This window comes from Hevea brasiliensis, chromosome 10 (assembly GCF_030052815.1).
Source record: "Hevea brasiliensis isolate MT/VB/25A 57/8 chromosome 10, ASM3005281v1, whole genome shotgun sequence".
Taxonomy (NCBI): domain Eukaryota; kingdom Viridiplantae; phylum Streptophyta; class Magnoliopsida; order Malpighiales; family Euphorbiaceae; genus Hevea; species Hevea brasiliensis.
The window spans coordinates 1,640,267-1,665,025 of record NC_079502.1 but is presented as its reverse complement, the minus strand read 5'-3'; the positions used below and the strand labels follow the sequence as shown (position 1 = coordinate 1,665,025).

The following is a 24,759-nucleotide window of genomic DNA, read 5'->3' as shown; positions in this document are numbered from 1 at the left end:
TCGGAGCGAGGATAGCTCACCGGTGTCGGGATAGCATTTTCAGCCAGATCCGGCTGCCCGACGGCCCGTCTCAGAATGTGGTCAATATTATAGTCAATCCTAGCATTTTCAGACGTTCTAGACGCGTTCCAGGTGTCAGAATTGGCACAGGTAAACCCGAACTCCAAGTCGCTCATTTTCGGCTAATATCGATTTAGAATAAAATTCATAAAATATTCGTGGATGATCGAAAAATTATAATTCCTTTTGCAATAGTCTTGTAATATTATTAAGGACCGCGGGGCGAAATTTTAGAATTTTTAGAGCTTGTTTGACTAGATTTTTATAAAATGTCAATTATAGGGACTAAAACGTAATTTTTAAGATTTTGAGTATTGTCTGATTTGGAGGGCCCAGGAGGGGCCATGTGATATTGATGAGATGTGATTGTGGAAATTGAGAATTTAGAAGTGTTATTTGAGCCTTTTTGCAGGTTGGATAGGTCCCAGGTATAGGGGAAACTCTGTCGGATTTTCGGCATGAATTAGGTTGTTTATTGCCTCTTTAGAGTTTTATCTCAACTTAGTACTAATAAATTTATAATTTAATTATTAGGTGATCGAGATCAGCTATTTTTCTGCATCCAGCAGTCACAATAGTCATCGGTGTACTGTGAGTAAAATATTAATTTTAATTGTAATTTCACTATTATTATATGTTCAAGCATGCCCATGCATCACTTATATGCATATATCTATGTAAATAAACTTTAGGCACGATTTATGTTGCATTCTTAACTGTGAAAGTGCCATGTATGTTGTTGTGGTAATTTGGAGCAGTGTGCGTGCGTTGGCGTGCGTGTGATGTGGTGTGGACTATGGATAGGACGGGTAGACACGGCTTGAGATCTTCCCTGGGACCCGGTCCTTCGGGGTAGACACGGCTTGAGTTCTTCACTGGGACCCCGATTTGGTTATTAAGTGGAAGTCCGAACTGAGTTCTTCGCTGGCACAGTTGGAATTAAGAGAGCTGTATAGGGGATCAGCTCCCATATATATATGATTGATATTGCTGGGTGCGTGAGTGCTCCAAATTACCTTTTTGCTGTTATGATGTGAAATTATTGTTGATGTTGCATTTCACTTTACATGGTGCATTAGCTTTAGATAGTTATAGAGATTATGGTTAAAATTGATATTTTACTCTCTGAGTCGAACGCTCACTCTTGTTCAATATTTTTCTAGGCCACAGGAGGAGTTATTTTACAGAGCAACCTGTTTTCTTCCTCGCAGGTTTAACGTCGATTATTTAATTGTTTTACTATCTTTTCTAAATTTAAAATCTAGAACTCCGCATGTGTTAGTAATAGTGTGGACCTTGTTAGAAATTGTGTTAATTTAAATTTTTGAAATTAATAAAGGAAGATTTGTATGGTATTTAACCAGTTTGTAAATGAGGTAACAGGATTGAGTTGGGCTCCCCTGATTTCAGTTTCTGAAAATTTCTAGGTTAAGTTGGCTCAAAATATAATTATAATAGTTTAATTTAAATTATTTTATATGCATATTGGGCCTAAATTGTGGGCCTGGTTATGGATTTGAGGAATAGTTAGGCTTACTACGAGCCTTGGGGGCTTTAAGTTGGCCCAGGTTCTAGTGCCGGTCAGGCCCATAGGTTGGGTCGTGACAAATCTCCTGAAGAATCAGATTATGAGAATAATCATTTGGCAAACAGCCATCCTCTCCCATTTTTCCGAAAACCCTTGTGTGCCTCATATAGGATAATAACAAGGGGGGGAAATGTTTCTAACTCAGACATGACAATGAAATAAGAAAAATTGTTGCTCTTGTCAATTCTGATTTTGCAAACTGACGATAAATGATCAGTACCGAAGAAAACTAGGTATAAGTACCAAATTGTTACAATTAAGGACTCAAATATCAAAATGAGCAAATTGGAGTATACTCTTTCAGGACAATGTTGCACTAATACAAATTATTACTGTTAATGTGCATGCGAAATCTAAAAACATTACTTTTGTGCCTAATCCTAAACAATTTCTTGTATAGAGCAAAAGCAACTAACTAGCAGGATGGTAATTGCACACATTGAAATAGATTCAACTACCAATAACACAAAACATAACAAAGACCTCTTGTATCTGTTGATCGGGCATTGACTGTTAAAATCTCACTTCATATTTACACTTTTAGAACCTTCAAATCGATTTAGAAGTTTTTTCAGAATGAGATCATCATTGAGTGCTATGCGTATTACCAATTCGGTGGTTGTGGCATCTGCAAAGAATCCCTTATCAACCATTTCATCAATAAGTTGTGATGCTTTTGTTACATCTCCATGTTTTAGAAGCCCTTGAATGATCACATTATAGCAGCAACCATTCGGTAAACATCCACCTTCTTCCATTCCTCTAAAGACCTTGAATGCTTCTTCTAGAAATCCTTCTTTGCAAAATCCTTTTATTGTTGTACTATATGTATAAACATTAGGCTGCAAACCGTTTTCAGAAAGTCTAGAAAATAGCTGCTTGGCATCATTAAGTTTCCCAGCTTTGCACATACCATCAATCAAAATGGTATAGATCACACAATCAGGCTTCTACCGACTCCTTTCCATCGCTTCAGACAGTGTGAGTGCCTCTTCAAGATCTCCCTGTTTGCACAAGCCACTGAGCAAAATTGATAAAGTTATTCTATTTGGCTGCTGACCATGAGAGCACATGTTCTTGAAAAACTCTAGTGCAATCTGAGGCCTCCCTGATTCCCACAAGCCCTTTCTAAGAGTATTATAAGTAACAGAGTTAGGAGCTAAATCTTTTCTAGGCATTTCATCAAAAAGTTCTATTGCTTCATCTATCATTTTACTCTTGGAGTATCCATTAATTAAGATGTTATAACTAACGACATCAGCTATGTTGTTGCTTAGCATCAAATTAAATACTTTTCTAGCCTCATTCATCTGGTTATGCAAACAATATCCGTCCATCAATGAATTGTGAGTGACCACATTAGGTTTTATGCCCCTTTGAACCATCATATTGAGGATATCTTGAACCTTTGAAACCATTCCTTCCTTAAAATGAGCGTCAATCAATACACCGAAGGTATAAACATCCGGTGATATGCTCTGTCCCGCCATTTCATTAAACAAGGCCAAAGCTTGATTATATTTGCCTAGATTAAAAAGACCATGAATTAAGCAAGTGTAAGTGATAACATCAGGTGAAATGCCTTTATCCCTCATCTGAGATAAGAGGTTTACAGCCTCTGCAACTAGGTTATCCTTGTGAAGGGCATCGATGATTGCATTGTATGTCACCACATTTGGCTCACAACCTCTCTCAACAATTTTCTTCAACAACCCAACAGCCACATTTATTTTCCCACATTAACACAGAGCGTTTACTATCACATTGTAAGTACGAACATTAGGTTGATGACCTGCTGCAACCATAACATTGAAAAAGTCTACTGCTCCATTGATTTTACCCTCTACACAGAGAGGGAGAGACAGAGAGAGATCGTTTTAAGGCAAAAAGCCACGAAAAGAAAAAAGCAATTTTATTAAACGACACTTCGTTTGAAAATGTAGGACAACATCAGCAGCAGGTCTTCTAATGGAGAGCCTCTGTCTGAAAAGAAAATGATAGAGCTGTTGGAATCTATTATACGCGTAAAATTATATCTTAAGGGGGAGGGGGGAATCAAACCGAAGACGTGGCCCCAAGTTCATTATGCTCTTGCCACTGGACCAAAGCCAGGCAGGCAGTTATACTGAGTTATTAATTAGAGTATAACTTGGAAGTTGTATGTTCATTGTTTGATGCAACTGCAATTGGCAAGTTGGAAAAGCAAATAGTTACATGACCCTTCTGTTTCTGCTGAATCTCTTTGCAGAAACGTTGCCATTTTCTCAGCAAGTCTGGAACTTCTCTTTCATCCCTCATTTCCTTCCTTGTCTCTATCATTTCTTTCATACTCAAATTTCTACAGCATCAGATGAGCATTATGAGAAGCATCATGCAGTCAACTGAACCATGAATTGAACTATACAGTATGAACAATCGAATTGAATCATTGCATTTTATCCATACATAATAGCATCCTTTTAATTCTAAATAGTCTCAGTAGATTGAAGACATTATATGTTTTGATCTCTAACGTCTCACCTAAATCAAATTTTGGTGCCCAAGAAACATTAAAGAATCAAACATGTCCATCTGGAAAAAGTTTGTGCAGCTTTGGATGACAAAAGAAGTATCTTTTCCTATTAGTCTTCTGCAATTTCTCCAGCACCAAGGCTCTCTACAGTTCCTCCATTTTAGCTTCAGCCTCTTCACTAATCTGATGATCTAATCCCTAAAGATGCAACAAACCATGAATCTACACAATTGCAAAAATGAAATTTGATTATATTACCATCAACGTCACAAAAGATATAGCCGAATTTTGGACATCAATTTGCTTGTATTGTTTGATTGTCTGATTTGTGCATAGGTGCTATACATTTAAAGATAACAACAATGATGCTTGCATAAACTGGTTTACTGGAACCGCAAAATAGAGGCCTTACCTGAGATGCATATTTGGATCTGCAAGCATAACATAAGACAACCCTGACATTGGAACTACTGAGGGATCTGCACACTTCTGTGTGAATAGGGGGTAGATTGTTCTATCAGGTGGCAATGCAATCCTTCTTTCGCAACTCGCTTAATACCAGGACTGCAACTAAAGTGACTGCCATTATCCCTTTTTTAGCAAAAAGCTAACGATGGCCATTAGCAAGAAGCCAAGCAGCAGGCCATCGGCCATTTCAATCACGCAACGAATATGGTCTCACAATGCACTAATTTATGGACATTTTGTTAGAATCAACATCTCTATTTTTACATCAGAAAACTAAAAAAAAATGCTACTAGAAATGGATAATTCCTTGTACTTGAAATTGCATAACATCTTACTGAGGTATTTGATTTCATTTTCAATTCAATCATAAGAAGATAAGAAGAAAAATGGCACTGCAAAAACTAACCACTTTATACGGACAGGCACTACTGGGCCGAGTGAATAACAGAAGCGGAATTCTTAGCTGCTAAATGTGCGTGGAAAGGAAAGAGAAGTAGGGGAAAGAAAAGGTCAAATTGCTATTCTTATAGATGCTTCATGCAGAAATCAGATACTTTACTGATCTGCATACCTCCATATCAGCCTCTTGAATCATTCCAACATCACCTATAGGTGGTTCTGCCAGGCAGGTCCTTCTATCACTAACCTTACCTGTTGAATTTTCTTACAAAATTACAACAGTCAACTATATCATATGGGTTTTGAATTGGAGGATTTCTTATTAATGGGTATCCATATCAAGCAAAAGCAGGAAGTAGGTTGCATTATGTCCACATCATTCTATCTGATCAAAGTAAGAATAGCTTACAGGTGGAATACAAATTACTTCCATTTCCTTCCATCCTTAAGAGCAACATTAAATACGAAAATTTCACTACACATTCCACCTCAGTGACCTTCGGCAAATCTAAGTGTCTTTTTCAAAAACATATGTTAGCAGACGACAACTATACTATCAGCACATCACTAAAGCATTCCATAATCCATATCTACCATTTCATTAACGTCTTATTGGCCCTGGAAAATCCTTTTGCTGCAGAAAACCTTGAGTAATCACATTATAACAACAATCATTTAGTAAACAGCCATCCTTTCCCACTTTTCTAAGGACCTTGTATGCCTCATATAGTGTAGTAATAAAGGAGAAAATGTTTCTAATTGAGACATGGCAATGAAAAAAAATATTGTTGCTTTTGTCATTTCTGATTTTTTGCATGCATGGGTATGGCAATGAATGATCTGATACATAACAAAAATAGGTAAAAGAACCAAATAGTTACAATGAAGAACTCAAATACCAAAATGAGTGAAATGGATATATACTTCACTCATTTAGGACAATGTTGCACTAATACATATCATTAATGTCAACGTGCATGTACAACATAAAAACAATACTCTTGTGCCTAATCCTAAACAGTTTCTTGCATAGAGCAAAAGCAACTAACTAGCGGCATAGTATTTATATACATATTGCAATAGATTAGAGTGCCAATAACACACAACATAACAAAGACCTCTTGCATCTGTTAATCAGACATTGATTGTTAAAATCTCACTTCACATTTATGCTTTTAGAACCTTCATATCTAACAGTCAGAGAAGAAAATCCAACATTATAGCAGACTATGTTCGCTGCGTGGAAACCATAATCTGATTACAAAGAGGCATACAATATACAGAAACAGAGATACTGTTCTTCTATTATTTATTATGAAATATCCAAAAACAAGTAGATGTAGATCATCATTTTTATCAATAGAAAATAAGAATATGGGAAGAAAAGGGTTATTTGTGGAGATGTAATGCAGGTCTGATTTGCACTGATCAAGAATTAGCAAAGGCATTGGCAGATACTAAGGTCATTAGTTGAAAATTTTACCACAAATGCAAGAATTTTCTGGATCCCTGACTCAAGAAACTTACCTACAAATTACTGTTACTTTAGTAGACCTGATCATTGCAGGTTAATATAGTAGTCAGGTTCTGCTTCAGCTGGGATTTTGTTTTAGGGCAATAATTGCTGTCTAAGATATAGTGAGAAGTAATTACAATATATAAGCTGCAAGAGTATATGCAGATCATCATTTATATCAAAAGACAAGGTGATTAAGAATATGATATGCTATTGCTAAATCCTGCAATGGCTGTTACCACCAGTTTTTGCAGCTATCAGCTGTAATTCAAGGCAAATTGGATTTTGGACCAATTGAGTATTGTAATCATTTGATCTCCACTTAGTTTATTTCCTTGTGGTTTTGGTTTAGGTCTTAATTTCCTGAAGCTTTTATTCTTTATCCTAATGATTATAGGAGTGATCCCCATTACAAGGACATTATTTTTTCCAACAAATTTTCTGTTGTTTGTCATTCTATTCTGAGAATCAATCATGTTTTTCTTCTTTAAGATCAAGAAAGTGCAGTTTGGTCCTCCTCCTTCGCATCCAATTGAACTCTAATAGATTTAACAGTAAAGATTGCTTGTATTCCACTCACTGCTTCAAGTTTGGTATAGAGTCCAAACCAAGTAATCCCAAGAAACAAAATTAAAGAAAAGAAAAGAAATAAATACTAGAGAGATAATACATCAAAAGTTATGGCTTATACTACAAAAGAAGCAAGTATAGATAGACAACTTAAACAAAAAGATAGTAATTTTTTTTCTGAAAAATACTCGATTAATAGGGTACTGAAGATAGCATTTCCACCTACATTGGATTATTTCATGTCTCTGAAGCACATACGTGTATGTTTGGTCTCTGTTATTTAGGTTAAACTCCAATACAATTAAACCTTTTAATTATTGAAAATAACATTATACGTTCAAAACAAACCCATCTCCATCTCTCTACCCAACTAAACTCGATTTGTAGCTTGACCTGTTGTATGTGAAATTATAATAACTTGGTTGCCAAGCCAGCAACACCACTACCAGCACCTTGACCATCACCCAAATGGACAAATATAACAAACCCAAATCCTAGTTCAAAGGTTTGTCTAGTAGTTGTCTTTCCTCAACCACCCCATAATTTTTTTTTTCTTATATGTCAGTCCACTTCGCATTTGCTTTAATCCCTATAATTTTCTTTCCTTTTGCTTGGTTGTTGATAAACAAATATGCGAGATAGAATGGAAAAGCTTGTTCTCCTTCCTTTCTCCATTGGTTGCGTCTCTGAATCAAGTGTGGCAATTGGTGTGCACCACCCCAGAAGAACCAAGCAGCCACCAGCTCCTCATCGCACTAACCCACCTCTAATAAGTCTCTCTCTCTGTCTCTCTCTCTCTATCTCTAACAACCCATCAATATCATTAATTGTGGCATTGATCTTATTCTTTTCGTATGCTTATTTTTCTTTTTTTTTTTTTGGAAATATATAGGAAAAAAAGAAGACGATGAGGAAAGCTTATCAAGCACTGAGAGTATGAAGAATGAACTGAAATTTCTTGCTGTTTCAAAGCCTAATACATCAGATCGGTTTCATAGGCTTGTCAAGGGTTTCAAGACCTTCTCTCAATTATTTGGTAATCAGCCTTTCTACCTAATTAATTTAGAATTTTGCCCCATGGTAATAAAGTCGTCTTCAAAATATGTAACCTCAAGTTTGAATTCCACTTGAAATTAATTATATTAATAATTAATTAATATCAATTAGCATAATTTCTATATTTTTCATTTATTTTTTTATTTTTATTATAAAATTCATAAATTCTATTTGAAATTACAAAATTTTTATTATTTTTATATTTATTCATTTATTTTCTGTAGTTATTATAGCATTATTCATTATATAATGAGAACTTAAAAAGATTTTTGTTAACTAAAATTCGCAGTGGATGAAGAAGAACTGGAAATGGAAATAGGGGTCCCAACAGATGTGAAGCACGTGACACATATAGGGTGGGATGGCTCAGAAAATAATAACCCACTTCAGGGGTGGGACAATCTCATTTCTTCAGAGTTAGCTCTCTCTTCAACCTCCTGCTTCTCTAAGGCAATTTGAGCTTTCCATGGTTTCACAGCCTGATTCTTAACCTACTCTTGTTAATTAGGCCTTCCTCTGTTTATGATTACTAGTCGATAAGAGATATGCCTATGATGATGACGATGATAATGATGCATATACATGATGGTTTTATATTTAAACTTTAAAAAAAAAATTATATCAAATTTCAATATATTTCCCAATCTTAATCTTGTGCTTTTTGTTGCTAAAGGAATAACGTGAAGTCATATTAGTGGCATGAAAAAATCATTTTATTTTCATACTTTAAATTAAAAAAATTAAACAAAGAGTTGCAACAGACAAACAATATAATACAAATGCAATTTAAAAGCACCATAAACTTAATTAATTAAATGCAAATTAAATATAAATAAAATTTTAAATTTTAAATTTATATAAAATTCAAAATTAATTTAAATAATAAGAAGATAAATTTTAAATAATATAAAAAATAAGAATATTTTTGAAAATTCCAGTGATTCCCTCATATAAATATATAAATAAATAGATTAAACATGTTTATTAATGAGAATAAAAAAATGTATAATAAAAGATAAACTTAAAATATATAAAAAAAAATTAAGAGGCAAGCGTTTTGCAAATATTTCAAAGTAAATGGAGAGAGAATAAAATAACTAATAAAAGAACTATATTTCTATTTTAATGAAAGTATCTATATATAATCTTACGACATGTTGAACATTAATCACATACATTCTCTAAAATATAAGATAAAATTAATTTTTATTAAAATATTAATTAAATAATGTATTAATATAATTTTATAATTATTCACACTAGTGGGAAAATTCAATTAGTATAATCAATATAGTTAAAGAAATAAAATTTATTTATGTCACACCATACTCCTTCGTAAGGTATAACATGATCCCGTAGTATATCTAACGAATTACCGTACTTCGCCTACCGGCAACCTATTAAATATACTACAAGGGATTTTAAAACAATTTCTATACATTTTTAAGTTGGTGGGTAAATTTTTTTCACAAATATTAAAAATTTAATTGACATTAAGTCACAAATTAAATTTTTAGATATTTAAAACTACCGTAATTTTTACAAAAATTTTAGTAGAGTACCAGCTGTATTTTGAGAAAATAGTTCTTCAAAACCTGAAAAGAAACACACTTCCAATATTTTTACTCAACCATAACTCCAATACAAATCCATTTCATCTCACAATCTCATACAAGAAGCTCAACTCAAAATCAACCGCAATTCGAAGCATCTCATTTCAAAAAAAAGAATAATTTCTCATTCACAAAATACAAAAATTTAATTATTTACATTGATTACAAAACTCAAAAATAAATTTAAATATTACAATAATTTGCATTTTAATTACATACCCAAAATAATATTACAAAAGTTATTGTACAACTGCTCAACTAATTTACATACATATAATTACATGCATACATCAAAATCTAATGTACAAGGGTATACCTCTAATATACCCGAAGTTAATCCCAATGAGTCTTCAAGGCGCACTCTGGAAATCTCACTTGTTGCTCTATCTTTACTTTCACCTATGACGATACAAAACTATCGTTGAGTGGTGAACTCAGTAATGCACAACCATGATTTAAAACATAATATACAATACTTTACCAAAATTTTAGCAAAGAATTTGGAAATCTTGAAATTCAATCAAAATTTCAAAAACCAAAATATTCATTGCCAATAAAATAAATCATTTGTTAAAATGACTCTTGTAACACCCCAAAATTTTATTAATTATGAGTATTTTTGATATTTAAATTTTATTTAAATTTTAGGAATTTTTTTGAGATTTTTCGGATTTTAAAAATCGGGTTCGATTTTCCGAAAATATAAACTTTGATGATTTTTAAAAATTAATTTAAAGACCACGTGGCAAAACTAAAAATATATATTGAGTCTACGTATTTTTCTGAATTTTCTGAAATTTTTTCGGAATATTTGGACCTCGTTTTGGTCCGGCGAGTAAAAATTCAAAATTTTGTATTTGAATCGAACGGCCGAATCGAACCGGACCGGATCGGACGGTCGAATCGAACCGGCTCCTTTCCTTTTTCTTCTCCGCGCGTCTCTCTTTCCTCTTTCTTCTCTCTCCTCCTCTCCTGCCGCGCGTCAGCTCCTTTCTCCGCAAATCCGTCCGTCCACCGATTGGACGGGTCTTGTGTCTAAAATCATCTACTCGGCGAGAGCTTTCCATAGACACCAAGAACGCCGAAATCCATCGAGCGGATTGTCCGATTTTTGCTCGGGAAGATTTTCGCCCATTTCGACTTTTGGGCTAGATTTCTCGAAAGCGTGAATCCACGAAAACCGAGGCTACCAGCACGCTCCACTCGACGAGCTTAGCGGGATATTAATTTCAAAATTTTCCGACAACGTTTTTGGTGGGTCCCACGGAACCGCGATGTAATTTGAGCATTAAATGAGCTTAGAAAATTCTGAAAAATTTATGTACTAACCCCGTGTTATGGGCCCGTGTAGGTATCCTCGATTCGCGGAAATTCGGCGATTGACCGATGCGCAAATTTGGGCGAACGGACGTTCACGGAAAAGTCTCGAATTGGACCGAGGTTTTGGCTAGCCCCCATTGTCGAGCGTCGGCGCGTTCTCGAAGTCGGAATCGGCAAAGGTAAACCCGAACCTTGCTTTTTGGTAATTTTCTAGTGCTTAAATAGGATTAAAAATCCATAAAATATTCGTGGTAGCTTAGAAAATTACGATTCTTTTTGCAATAGCTTAGTAATATTGCTAAGGACCGTGGGGCAAAGTTTTATAATTTTTAGAGCTTGTTTGGGCAGTTTTTGCAAAAATGATCAATAATAAGGACTAAATTGAAATTTTTCGTATTGTGATGGATGATTGATTTGATGGGCCGGAGAGGTGTGTGATATGATTGAACTGATATATGGATTGTGAATATAGAAGTGCGTTTTTAGCCCTTTTGAGTTGGGTAGGTCCTAGGTATAGGGAGACTCTGGATTTTAAACGCGACTTAGGGCGTACTTGATCTTTTTTTTGTATTGAGTATTGTATTAAATAATTGTAATATAATTGTCGGGTGAGCGATGACCTTCTTCCTCCTTGGCCGTCCACGGTAATTTGTCGTCAAGTTTGTGAGTAAAATATTAATTTTAACTGTAATTTCGATATTATTATATGTTCAGCATGCCCATGCATCACTTATATGCATATATTTATGTAGTTAAACTCTAGGCACGAATTATGTTGCATTGATAACTGTTAATGTGCCATGAGTGTTGTTGTGGTAATTTGGAGCAGTGTGCGTGCGTTGGCGTGCGTGTGATGTGGTGAGGACTATCGATAGGACGGGTAGACACGGCTTGAGTTCTTATTGGGACGGTCGCTGGGGTACACGGCTTGAGTTCTTCGCTGGGACCCCGATTTGGTATTTAAGTGGAAGTCCGAGCTGAGTTCTTCGCTGGCACCAGATTGGATTTAAGAGAGCTGTATAGGGGATCAGCTCCCATATACTATGAATGATGTTACAGGGTGTGTGAGTGCTCCAAATTACCTTTTTGATGCTATGATGTGAATATGATGTTAATGTTGCATTTCACTCTACAGGTTGCATTAGTTTCAGATAGTTATAGAGATTATAGTTAAGATTGATATTTTACTCTCTGAGTCGAACGCTCACTCCTGTTCAAAAATTTTTACAGGCCACAGGAGGATATTTTGTTCTGGGTTAACCTGCTTTTATCCTTCGCAGGTTGTTTATCCATGTTTGTGTAATTTTAATTACTCCTAGAATTTCCGCATGTGTTAGCAGTATTTATTTGAATTTGGTCTGTAATACTTTTATCATGTTGGACCTGTAAACTTAAATATGTTATGTATGTTTGATGGATTGGATGAGGGAGCTGAGCTCCCATTTATTTTATGTTGATGAGTATGTGGAGGGTGAGCTGAGCTCCCCAATTGAGTATTTATTGTGTTTACAGGTCGGGTGAGTCAAAAACTCCCCGTTGGAAAGTCCATTTTATGGCAGGACTCTGTCCGTTTGGTTTCTTTAATTTGGGCCCAATGTGCCTCGAGTGGAGTAAATGAGCAGTTAAGGCTTACTACGGGCCTCGGGGGCTTTAGGTGGCTGAGTCCTAGTCTTGAGTCCGGCCATAGGTTGGGTCGTGACAAATGTGGTATCAGAGCTTAGGCTCCAGATTCTTAGGGAATGTTGTCTAAAGTGTTGGGAAGAGTCTAATAGGAGTCACATGCGGAAATATAGGGTCCACATTCGTCTTGCATTGTCATCTTTGCTTCTAGTTTCTGCTCCATATGTTATGTATAAATATGAGTCTATAGAGCTGTATAATGTGCAGTTTTGAATGTTGTGGGCTAATGCTGCTGAATTTCAGGAAAATGCGTAGAAGCAGGAGAGCCAGCACGAACCAGATGTGCTGACGAGGTGTCGGCGAGGATGGCCTTTGCCAGGAGGCGGGTAGGAGGCCTAGAGTCGCTCAAGTAGAGGAGGCCAACCTGATCTGAGCAGTCCTTATGGCACAGTGGTCCCATGGACCCCATGGCAGCTACTCTGGTTCACAGAGAACCATCGACTTGATGGCTCAGTATATTGTACATCCTCCACAGCATGGCGATCCACCGCACCAAGAGGAATCTTACAAGCAGGATCATCAACTTGAAGTTGGTGCAGGTACCTATGATGTGTCGACGATGCATATCGGTTTTGGATTCCTGCAGCGGCGAAATGTAATTACAGATTGGTGATAGAAGATTGATAGAGTTTATGCAGGACGTCATGGGGCCCATGCATAGACAATGGATGAATGTCTACGTGTTTCCTCGGCTTGAGGGTTTGACATGGGCTCAGTTTGTGGAACTTTTCATCAATCGGTTCGTGCGTAAAGCTTGAGATCGTAAAGCGATGGGCTTTGAGGCCTTAAGGCGAAACGGCAGTGCAGAGATGAATATGCTCTGAATTTACGGAATTGAGCAGATATGCCCTCGCAGCTACTGAGAAAAGATGAAGGTGAAAAGATTCCTAAAGGGGCTTGACAGAGGTATGCGAACACGGCCATGATGTCCGATCTTTTGATGTGGTGGTTGGCCGAGCGAGACAGATAGAGATCGATTCTGCTGTGGATGACAATGGAAGAGCAAAGAAGAACAGCAGAGGGTTCTCGTGTGTCCCACCCATGGCTACTACTGAGCAGTGGTGGTCAAACTACTACGAAGGAAGAAGCGTAAATAAGAGGAGTGGTGTTAGACACAAATCCGAGGGTTCGCACCGAGTACGGATCAAAGAAGGGTAATTCAGGCAAGGCGATTCGCTCGTTCAGATCCTCTTTGGCACCGTGTACAAGGTGTGAAGAGGACATTCAGTACCTTGTTTGATGGGGTCGAGTATGCCAGTGTGGCCAACCGCCACTTTGCTAGAATCGCGTTTTGATGAGCCAGATGGGTCACATGGTTCATTGCAAATGTTCCTCGACAATAGTATCCGTGCTTCCAACATGGCGGCGATCGATTACAAGGCCGAGGACAAGGGCGTGGATTTGGAGGCGGTCAGAGGTAGAAGTCGATGTCGTGGTTACGCCACTCAGGGTAGGGGTCAAGCTCGGGTTTTCACCTCGACCCACCAGATGCTCAGGCTTCAAATGCACGATTGTGGCGGTATTCTTACATTCTTATTATGAGGCTCGTGTTTTAATAGATCCGGGTGCTACGCACTCATTTGTCTCCCCTGTGTTTGCCATGAGATTGGGTAGAAACCCTACAACTTTAGAGTGCCCTTTGTCAGTAGCTACCCCACTTAGTGACAACATAGAAGTAGACATGGTATTTCCGGGTAGCCCAGTAGTAGTGGATGGAAAGATCCTCCCAGCAGACTTGGTTCCTTTACCAGTAATGGATTTTGATGTAATCTTGGGGATGGATTGGTTGGCAACTCATTACGCCACCTTAGACTGCAGGAACAAAAAGGTGTACTTCCACATACCTGGTGTGGAAGAGTTTAGCTTTGATGGTGACAGGAGCGTGGCTCCATATAACTTGGTGTCGGCAATTAGTGCTAGGAAAATGTTGAGGCGTGGATGCCAAGGGTATTTGGCATTGGTGAGAGATACCTCTGTGGAAGGTGTCAGCAAGGAAAATGTTCCTGTTGTCAGAGAATATATGGATGTCTTCCCAGAGGAGCTTCCAGGGTTGCCACCAGGAAGGGAGATAGAGTTTTGCATCGATGTTGTGTCGGGTACATTTTACCCTCTACACAGAGAGGAGAGACAGAGAGAGATCGTTTTAAGGCAAAAACGAAAAGAAAAAAGCAATTTTATTAAACGACACTTCGTTTGAAAATGTAGGACAACATCAGCAGCAGGTCTTCTAATGGAGAGCCTCTGTCTGAAAAGAAAATGATAGAGCTGTTGGAATCTATTATACGCGTAAAATTATATCTTAAGGGGGAGGGGGGAATCAAACCGAAGACGTGGCCCCAAGTTCATTATGCTCTTGCCACTGGACCAAAGCCAGGCAGGCAGTTATACTGAGTTATTAATTAGAGTATAACTTGGAAGTTGTATGTTCATTGTTTGATGCAACTGCAATTGGCAAGTTGGAAAAGCAAATAGTTACATGACCCTTCTGTTTCTGCTGAATCTCTTTGCAGAAACGTTGCCATTTTCTCAGCAAGTCTGGAACTTCTCTTTCATCCCTCATTTCCTTCCTTGTCTCTATCATTTCTTTCATACTCAAATTTCTACAGCATCAGATGAGCATTATGAGAAGCATCATGCAGTCAACTGAACCATGAATTGAACTATACAGTATGAACAATCGAATTGAATCATTGCATTTTATCCATACATAATAGCATCCTTTTAATTCTAAATAGTCTCAGTAGATTGAAGACATTATATGTTTTGATCTCTAACGTCTCACCTAAATCAAATTTTGGTGCCCAAGAAACATTAAAGAATCAAACATGTCCATCTGGAAAAAGTTTGTGCAGCTTTGGATGACAAAAGAAGTATCTTTTCCTATTAGTCTTCTGCAATTTCTCCAGCACCAAGGCTCTCTACAGTTCCTCCATTTTAGCTTCAGCCTCTTCACTAATCTGATGATCTAATCCCTAAAGATGCAACAAACCATGAATCTACACAATTGCAAAAATGAAATTTGATTATATTACCATCAACGTCACAAAAGATATAGCCGAATTTTGGACATCAATTTGCTTGTATTGTTTGATTGTCTGATTTGTGCATAGGTGCTATACATTTAAAGATAACAACAATGATGCTTGCATAAACTGGTTTACTGGAACCGCAAAATAGAGGCCTTACCTGAGATGCATATTTGGATCTGCAAGCATAACATAAGACAACCCTGACATTGGAACTACTGAGGGATCTGCACACTTCTGTGTGAATAGGGGGTAGATTGTTCTATCAGGTGGCAATGCAATCCTTCTTTCGCAACTCGCTTAATACCAGGACTGCAACTAAAGTGACTGCCATTATCCCTTTTTTAGCAAAAAGCTAACGATGGCCATTAGCAAGAAGCCAAGCAGCAGGCCATCGGCCATTTCAATCACGCAACGAATATGGTCTCACAATGCACTAATTTATGGACATTTTGTTAGAATCAACATCTCTATTTTTACATCAGAAAACTAAAAAAAAATGCTACTAGAAATGGATAATTCCTTGTACTTGAAATTGCATAACATCTTACTGAGGTATTTGATTTCATTTTCAATTCAATCATAAGAAGATAAGAAGAAAAATGGCACTGCAAAAACTAACCACTTTATACGGACAGGCACTACTGGGCCGAGTGAATAACAGAAGCGGAATTCTTAGCTGCTAAATGTGCGTGGAAAGGAAAGAGAAGTAGGGGAAAGAAAAAGTCAAATTGCTATTCTTATAGATGCTTCATGCAGAAATCAGATACTTTACTGATCTGCATACCTCCATATCAGCCTCTTGAATCATTCCAACATCACCTATAGGTGGTTCTGCCAGGCAGGTCCTTCTATCACTAACCTTACCTGTTGAATTTTCTTACAAAATTACAACAGTCAACTATATCATATGGGTTTTGAATTGGAGGATTTCTTATTAATGGGTATCCATATCAAGCAAAAGCAGGAAGTAGGTTGCATTATGTCCACATCATTCTATCTGATCAAAGTAAGAATAGCTTACAGGTGGAATACAAATTACTTCCATTTCCTTCCATCCTTAAGAGCAACATTAAATACGAAAATTTCACTACACATTCCACCTCAGTGACCTTCGGCAAATCTAAGTGTCTTTTTCAAAACATATGTTAGCAGACGACAACTATACTATCAGCACATCACTAAAGCATTCCATAATCCATATCTACCATTTCATTAACGTCTTATTGGCCCTGGAAAATCCTTTTGCTGCAGAAAACCTTGAGTAATCACATTATAACAACAATCATTTAGTAAACAGCCATCCTTTCCCACTTTTCTAAGGACCTTGTATGCCTCATATAGTGTAGTAATAAAGGAGAAAATGTTTCTAATTGAGACATGGCAATGAAAAAATATTGTTGCTTTTGTCATTTCTGATTTTTTGCATGCATGGGTATGGCAATGAATGATCTGATACATAACAAAAATAGGTAAAAGAACCAAATAGTTACAATGAAGAACTCAAATACCAAAATGAGTGAAATGGATATATACTTCACTCATTTAGGACAATGTTGCACTAATACATATCATTAATGTCAACGTGCATGTACAACATAAAAACAATACTCTTGTGCCTAATCCTAAACAGTTTCTTGCATAGAGCAAAAGCAACTAACTAGCGGCATAGTATTTATATACATATTGCAATAGATTAGAGTGCCAATAACACACAACATAACAAAGACCTCTTGCATCTGTTAATCAGACATTGATTGTTAAAATCTCACTTCACATTTATGCTTTTAGAACCTTCATATCTAACAGTCAGAGAAGAAAATCCAACATTATAGCAGACTATGTTCGCTGCGTGGAAACCATAATCTGATTACAAAGAGGCATACAATATACAGAAACAGAGATACTGTTCTTCTATTATTTATTATGAAATATCCAAAAACAAGTAGATGTAGATCATCATTTTTATCAATAGAAAATAAGAATATGGGAAGAAAAGGGTTATTTGTGGAGATGTAATGCAGGTCTGATTTGCACTGATCAAGAATTAGCAAAGGCATTGGCAGATACTAAGGTCATTAGTTGAAAATTTTACCACAAATGCAAGAATTTTCTGGATCCCTGACTCAAGAAACTTACCTACAAATTACTGTTACTTTAGTAGACCTGATCATTGCAGGTTAATATAGTAGTCAGGTTCTGCTTCAGCTGGGATTTTGTTTTAGGGCAATAATTGCTGTCTAAGATATAGTGAGAAGTAATTACAATATATAAGCTGCAAGAGTATATGCAGATCATCATTTATATCAAAAGACAAGGTGATTAAGAATATGATATGCTATTGCTAAATCCTGCAATGGCTGTTACCACCAGTTTTTGCAGCTATCAGCTGTAATTCAAGGCAAATTGGATTTTGGACCAATTGAGTATTGTAATCATTTGATCTCCACTTAGTTTATTTCCTTGTGGTTTTGGTTTAGGTCTTAATTTCCTGAAGCTTTTTATCTTTATCCTAATGATTATAGGAGTGATCCCCATTACAAGGACATTATTTTTTCCAACAAATTTTCTGTTGTTTGTCATTCTATTCTGAGAATCAATCATGTTTTTCTTCTTTAAGATCAAGAAAGTGCAGTTTGGTCCTCCTCCTTCGCATCCAATTGAACTCTAATAGATTTAACAGTAAAGATTGCTTGTATTCCACTCACTGCTTCAAGTTTGGTATAGAGTCCAAACCAAGTAATCCCAAGAAACAAAATTAAAGAAAAGAAAAGAAATAAATACTAGAGAGATAATACATCAAAAGTTATGGCTTATACTACAAAAGAAGCAAGTATAGATAGACAACTTAAACAAAAAGATAGTAATTTTTTTTCTGAAAAATACTCGATTAATAGGGTACTGAAGATAGCATTTCCACCTACATTGGATTATTTCATGTCTCTGAAGCACATACGTGTATGTTTGGTCTCTGTTATTTAGGTTAAACTCCAATACAATTAAACCTTTTAATTATTGAAAATAACATTATACGTTCAAAACAAACCCATCTCCATCTCTCTACCCAACTAAACTCGATTTGTAGCTTGACCTGTTGTATGTGAAATTATAATAACTTGGTTGCCAAGCCAGCAACACCACTACCAGCACCTTGACCATCACCCAAATGGACAAATATAACAAACCCAAATCCTAGTTCAAAGGTTTGTCTAGTAGTTGTCTTTCCTCAACCACCCCATAATTTTTTTTTTCTTATATGTCAGTCCACTTCGCATTTGCTTTAATCCCTATAATTTTCTTTCCTTTTGCTTGGTTGTTGATAAACAAATATGCGAGATAGAATGGAAAAGCTTGTTCTCCTTCCTTTCTCCATTGGTTGCGTCTCTGAATCAAGTGTGGCAATTGGTGTGCACCACCCCAGAAGAACCAAGCAGCCACCAGCTCCTCATCGCACTAACCCACCTCTAATAAGTCTCTCTCTCTCTGTCTCTCTCTCTCTATCTCTAACAACCCATCAATATCATTAATTGTGGCATTGATCTTATTCTTTTCGTATGCTTATTTTTCTTTTTTTTTTTTTGGAAATATATAGGAAAAAAAGAAGACGATGAGGAAAGCTTATCAAGCACTGAGAGTATGAAGAATGAACTGAAATTTCTTGCTGTTTCAAAGCCTAATACATCAGATCGGTTTCATAGGCTTGTCAAGGGTTTCAAGACCTTCTCTCAATTATTTGGTAATCAGCCTTTCTACCTAATTAATTTAGAATTTTGCCCCATGGTAATAAAGTCGTCTTCAAAAATATGTAACCTCAAGTTTGAATTCCACTTGAAATTAATTATATTAATAATTAATTAATATCAATTAGCATAATTTCTATATTTTTCATTTATTTTTTTATTTTTATTATAAAATTCATAAATTCTATTTGAAATTACAAAATTTTTATTATTTTTATATTTATTCATTTATTTTCTGTAGTTATTATAGCATTATTCATTATATAATGAGAACTTAAAAAGATTTTTGTTAACTAAAATTCGCAGTGGATGAAGAAGAACTGGAAATGGAAATAGGGGTCCCAACAGATGTGAAGCACGTGACACATATAGGGTGGGATGGCTCAGAAAATAATAACCCACTTCAGGGGTGGGACAATCTCATTTCTTCAGAGTTAGCTCTCTCTTCAACCTCCTGCTTCTCTAAGGCAATTTGAGCTTTCCATGGTTTCACAGCCTGATTCTTAACCTACTCTTGTTAATTAGGCCTTCCTCTGTTTATGATTACTAGTCGATAAGAGATATGCCTATGATGATGACGATGATAATGATGCATATACATGATGGTTTTATATTTAAACTTTAAAAAAAAAATTATATCAAATTTCAATATATTTCCCAATCTTAATCTTGTGCTTTTTGTTGCTAAAGGAATAACGTGAAGTCATATTAGTGGCATGAAAAAATCATTTTATTTTCATACTTTAAATTAAAAAAATTAAACAAAGAGTTGCAACAGACAAACAATATAATACAAATGCAATTTAAAAGCACCATAAACTTAATTAATTAAATGCAAATTAAATATAAATAAAATTTTAAATTTTAAATTTATATAAAATTCAAAATTAATTTAAATAATAAGAAGATAAATTTTAAATAATATAAAAAATAAGAATATTTTTGAAAATTCCAGTGATTCCCTCATATAAATATATAAATAAATAGATTAAACATGTTTATTAATGAGAATAAAAAAATGTATAATAAAAGATAAACTTAAAATATATAAAAAAAAATTAAGAGGCAAGCGTTTTGCAAATATTTCAAAGTAAATGGAGAGAGAATAAAATAACTAATAAAAGAACTATATTTCTATTTTAATGAAAGTATCTATATATAATCTTACGACATGTTGAACATTAATCACATACATTCTCTAAAATATAAGATAAAATTAATTTTTATTAAAATATTAATTAAATAATGTATTAATATAATTTTATAATTATTCACACTAGTGGGAAAATTCAATTAGTATAATCAATATAGTTAAAGAAATAAAATTTATTTATGTCACACCATACTCCTTCGTAAGGTATAACATGATCCCGTAGTATATCTAACGAATTACCGTACTTCGCCTACCGGCAACCTATTAAATATACTACAAGGGATTTTAAAACAATTTCTATACATTTTTAAGTTGGTGGGTAAATTTTTTTCACAAATATTAAAAATTTAATTGACATTAAGTCACAAATTAAATTTTTAGATATTTAAAACTACCGTAATTTTTACAAAAATTTTAGTAGAGTACCAGCTGTATTTTGAGAAAATAGTTCTTCAAAACCTGAAAAGAAACACACTTCCAATATTTTTACTCAACCATAACTCCAATACAAATCCATTTCATCTCACAATCTCATACAAGAAGCTCAACTCAAAATCAACCGCAATTCGAAGCATCTCATTTCAAAAAAAAGAATAATTTCTCATTCACAAAATACAAAAATTTAATTATTTACATTGATTACAAAACTCAAAAATAAATTTAAATATTACAATAATTTGCATTTTAATTACATACCCAAAATAATATTACAAAAGTTATTGTACAACTGCTCAACTAATTTACATACATATAATTACATGCATACATCAAAATCTAATGTACAAGGGTATACCTCTAATATACCCGAAGTTAATCCCAATGAGTCTTCAAGGCGCAGCTACCGGAAATCTCACTTGGCTGCTCTATCTTTACTTTCACCTACGACAGCATACAAAACTATCGTTGAGTGGTGAACTCAGTAATGCACAACCATGATTTAAAACATAATATACAATACTTTACCAAAATTTTAGCAAAGAATTTGGAAATCTTGAAATTCAATCAAAATTTCAAAAACCAAAATATTCATTGCCAATAAAATAAATCATTTGTTAAAATGACTCTTGTAACACCCCAAAATTTTATTAATTATGAGTATTTTTGATATTTAAATTTTATTTAAATTTTAGGAATTTTTTTGAGATTTTTCGGATTTTAAAAATCGGGTTCGATTTTCCGAAAATATAAACTTTGATGATTTTTAAAAATTAATTTAAAGACCACGTGGCAAAACTAAAAATATATTTGGAGTCTACGTATTTTTCTGAATTTTCCGAATTTTTGAATTTTTGACCTCGCTTTTGGTCCCGAGGCGCAGTAAAATTCAAAATTTTGTATTTCGAATCGAACCGGCCGAATCGAACCGACCGATCGGACCGGTCGAATCGAACTGCCCCTTTCCTTTTTCTTCTCCCGCCGTCTCTCTCTTTCCTCTTTCTTTTCTCTCCTCCTCTCCTCGCTGCCGCTTCCAGTTCTCCGCCAAATCCGCCGATCGCCACCGATTGACCGGTCTTGTGTCTAAAATCATCTACTCGGAGAGCTTTCCATAGACACCAAGAACGCCGAAATCCATCGAGCGATTGTCCGATTTTTGCTCTGGAAGATTTTCGCCATTTCGACTTTTGGGCTAGATTTCAAAAACCGTGAATCCCACGAAAACCGAGGCTACCAGCACGCTCCACTCGACGAGCTTCGGGATATTAATTTCAAAATTTTCCGACAACGTTTTTGGTCCCACGGAACTTCGCAGTGTAATTTCGAGCATTAAATGAGCTTAGAAAATTCTGAAAAATTTATGTACTAACCCCGTGTTATGGGCTTCGTAGGTATCCTCGATTCGCGGAATTCGACAGCTGACCGTTCGCAAATTTCGGGCCGCATGACTGCGTTCTGGAAAAGTCTCCGAATGACCGAGGTTTTGGCTAGCCCCCATTGTCGACGCCCCGAGCGCGCCTCAAGTCGAATCGGCAAAGGTAAACCCAACCTTGCTTTTTCATAATTTTCTAGTGCTTAAATAGGATTAAAATTCCTTAAAATATTCTTGTTATCTTAGAATAGTACGATTCATTATGCTATAGCTTTTTACTATTGCTAAGGACCGTGTGGCAAAGTTTTATATTTTTTAGAGCTTGTTTGGGCAGTTTGTGCAAATATTATCAATAATAAGGACTAAATTGAAATTTTCGTATTGTGATGGATGATTGATTTGATGGGCAGAGGGGCTGTGTGTGATATGATTGAACTGTTGATATATGGATTGTGAATATAGAAGTGCTTTTAGCCCTTTTCAGTTGGGTAGGTCCTAGGTATAGGGAGACTCACTGGGATTTTCGCACGACTTAGGACGATTTGATCTTTTTCTTTGTTTGTATTGAGTCGATCGTATTAAATAATTGTAATATAATTGTCGTGTGAGCCGATGCCTTTCTTCCTCCTCCGCCCACCACGAAGTAATTTGTCGTCAAGTTTGTGAGTAAAATATTAATTTTAATCGTAATTTCGATATTATTATATGTTCAGATGCCCATGCATCACTTATATGCATATATTTATGTAGTTAAACTCTAGGCACGAATTATGTTGCATTGATAATCGTAATGTGCCATGAGTGTTGTTGTGGTAATTTGGAGCAAGCAGCGTGCGCATGCGCGTGGTGATGTGGTGTGGACTATGGATAGGACGGTAGACACGGCTGAGTTCTTCATTGGACCCGGTCCTTGGGGTAGACACGGCTTGAGTTCTTCAGGACCCCGATTTGGTATTTAAGTGGAAGTCCGAAATGAGTTCTTCACGGCACCATTGGATTTAAGAGAGTCAGATAGGATCGGCTCCCATATACTATGAATGATGTTACAGGTGTGAGTGCTCCAAATTACCTTTTGATGCTATGATGTGAATATGATGTTAATGTTGCATTTCACTCTACAAAGTTGCATTAGTTTGAGATAGTTATAGAGATTATAGTTAAGATTGATATTTTACTCTCGAGTCGAACGCTCACTCCTGTTCAAAATTTTACAGCCACAGGAGGATATTTTGTTCAGGTTAACTGCTTTTATCCTTCGCAGTTGTTTATCCATGTTTGTGTAATTTTAATTACTTCTAGAATTTCCGCATGTGTTAGCGATTTATTTGAATTTGGTCCGTAATACTTTTATCATGTTGGACTGTAAACTTAAATATGTTATGTATGTTTGATGGATTGGATGAGGAGCCGAGCTCCCATTTATTTTATGTTGATGAGTATGTGGAGGGTGGTGAGCTCCCAATTGAGTATTTATTGTGTTTACAGTCGGGTGAGTCAAAACTCCCGTTGGAAAGTCCATTTTATGGCTCTGATCATCCGCTTGGTTTCTGAATTTGGGCCCAATGGGCCTCGAATTGGGTAAATGAGCAGCTTAAGGCTTACTACGGGCCTCGGGGCTTTAGGTCGCCTGTGTCCTAGTCCGGTCCTACCATAGGTTGGGTCGTGACAAATGTGGTATCGAGCTTAGGCCGATTCTTAGGGAATGTTGTCTAAAGTGTTGGGAAGAGTCTAATAGGAGTCACATGCGGAAATATAGGGTCCACATTCGTCTTGCATTGTCATCTTTGCTTCTAGTTTACGCTCCATATGTTATGTATAAATATGAGTCTATAGAGTCAGTATAATGTGCGCTTTGAATGTTGTGGCTAATCTCGCTGAATTTCAGGAAAATGCGTAGAAGGTGAGAGCCGCCATCGCACTGAACTGATGTGCTGACGAGGTGTCGACAGATGAGCGCCCGCCGAGGAGGCGTAGGAGGCCTAGAGTCGCTCAAGTAGAGGAGCAGCCAACCCCAAGACAGAGCAGTCCTTATGGCACAGGTCCCATGGACCCCATGGCGCATTTAGCTGGTCTCGCAGAGAACCATCGACATGATGGCTCAAGATATGGTCCATCCTCCACAGCAGCGATCCCACCGCACCAAGAGGAATCTTACAAATGGATCATCAACTTCAAGAAGTTGGTGCACGTACCTATGATGTGTCGACGATGCATATCGGTTTTTGGATTCTCGCAGATGTGCAGAATGTAA

General features: G+C 36.1%; 2 protein-coding genes across 2 annotated transcripts; both read left to right on the top strand.

Moving 5' to 3' along the window:
- Positions 1-7,335: 7,335 nt before the first annotated feature.
- On the top strand, positions 7,336-8,818 carry LOC131169644 (CRIB domain-containing protein RIC4-like). Its single transcript, XM_058128857.1, has 3 exons — positions 7,336-7,886; positions 8,006-8,149; positions 8,459-8,818. The coding sequence occupies exons 1-3, from the start codon at positions 7,745-7,747 to the stop codon at positions 8,626-8,628; spliced, it is 456 nt and encodes a 151-aa protein (XP_057984840.1). The 5' UTR covers positions 7,336-7,744; the 3' UTR covers positions 8,629-8,818.
- A 9,911-nt stretch (positions 8,819-18,729) lies between these two features.
- On the top strand, positions 18,730-20,207 carry LOC110639108 (CRIB domain-containing protein RIC4-like). Its single transcript, XM_058128856.1, has 3 exons — positions 18,730-19,279; positions 19,401-19,544; positions 19,855-20,207. Exons 1-3 carry the CDS (start codon positions 19,138-19,140, stop codon positions 20,022-20,024), a joined length of 456 nt encoding a protein of 151 aa, XP_057984839.1. The 5' UTR covers positions 18,730-19,137; the 3' UTR covers positions 20,025-20,207.
- The last annotated feature ends 4,552 nt before the right edge of the window (positions 20,208-24,759 follow it).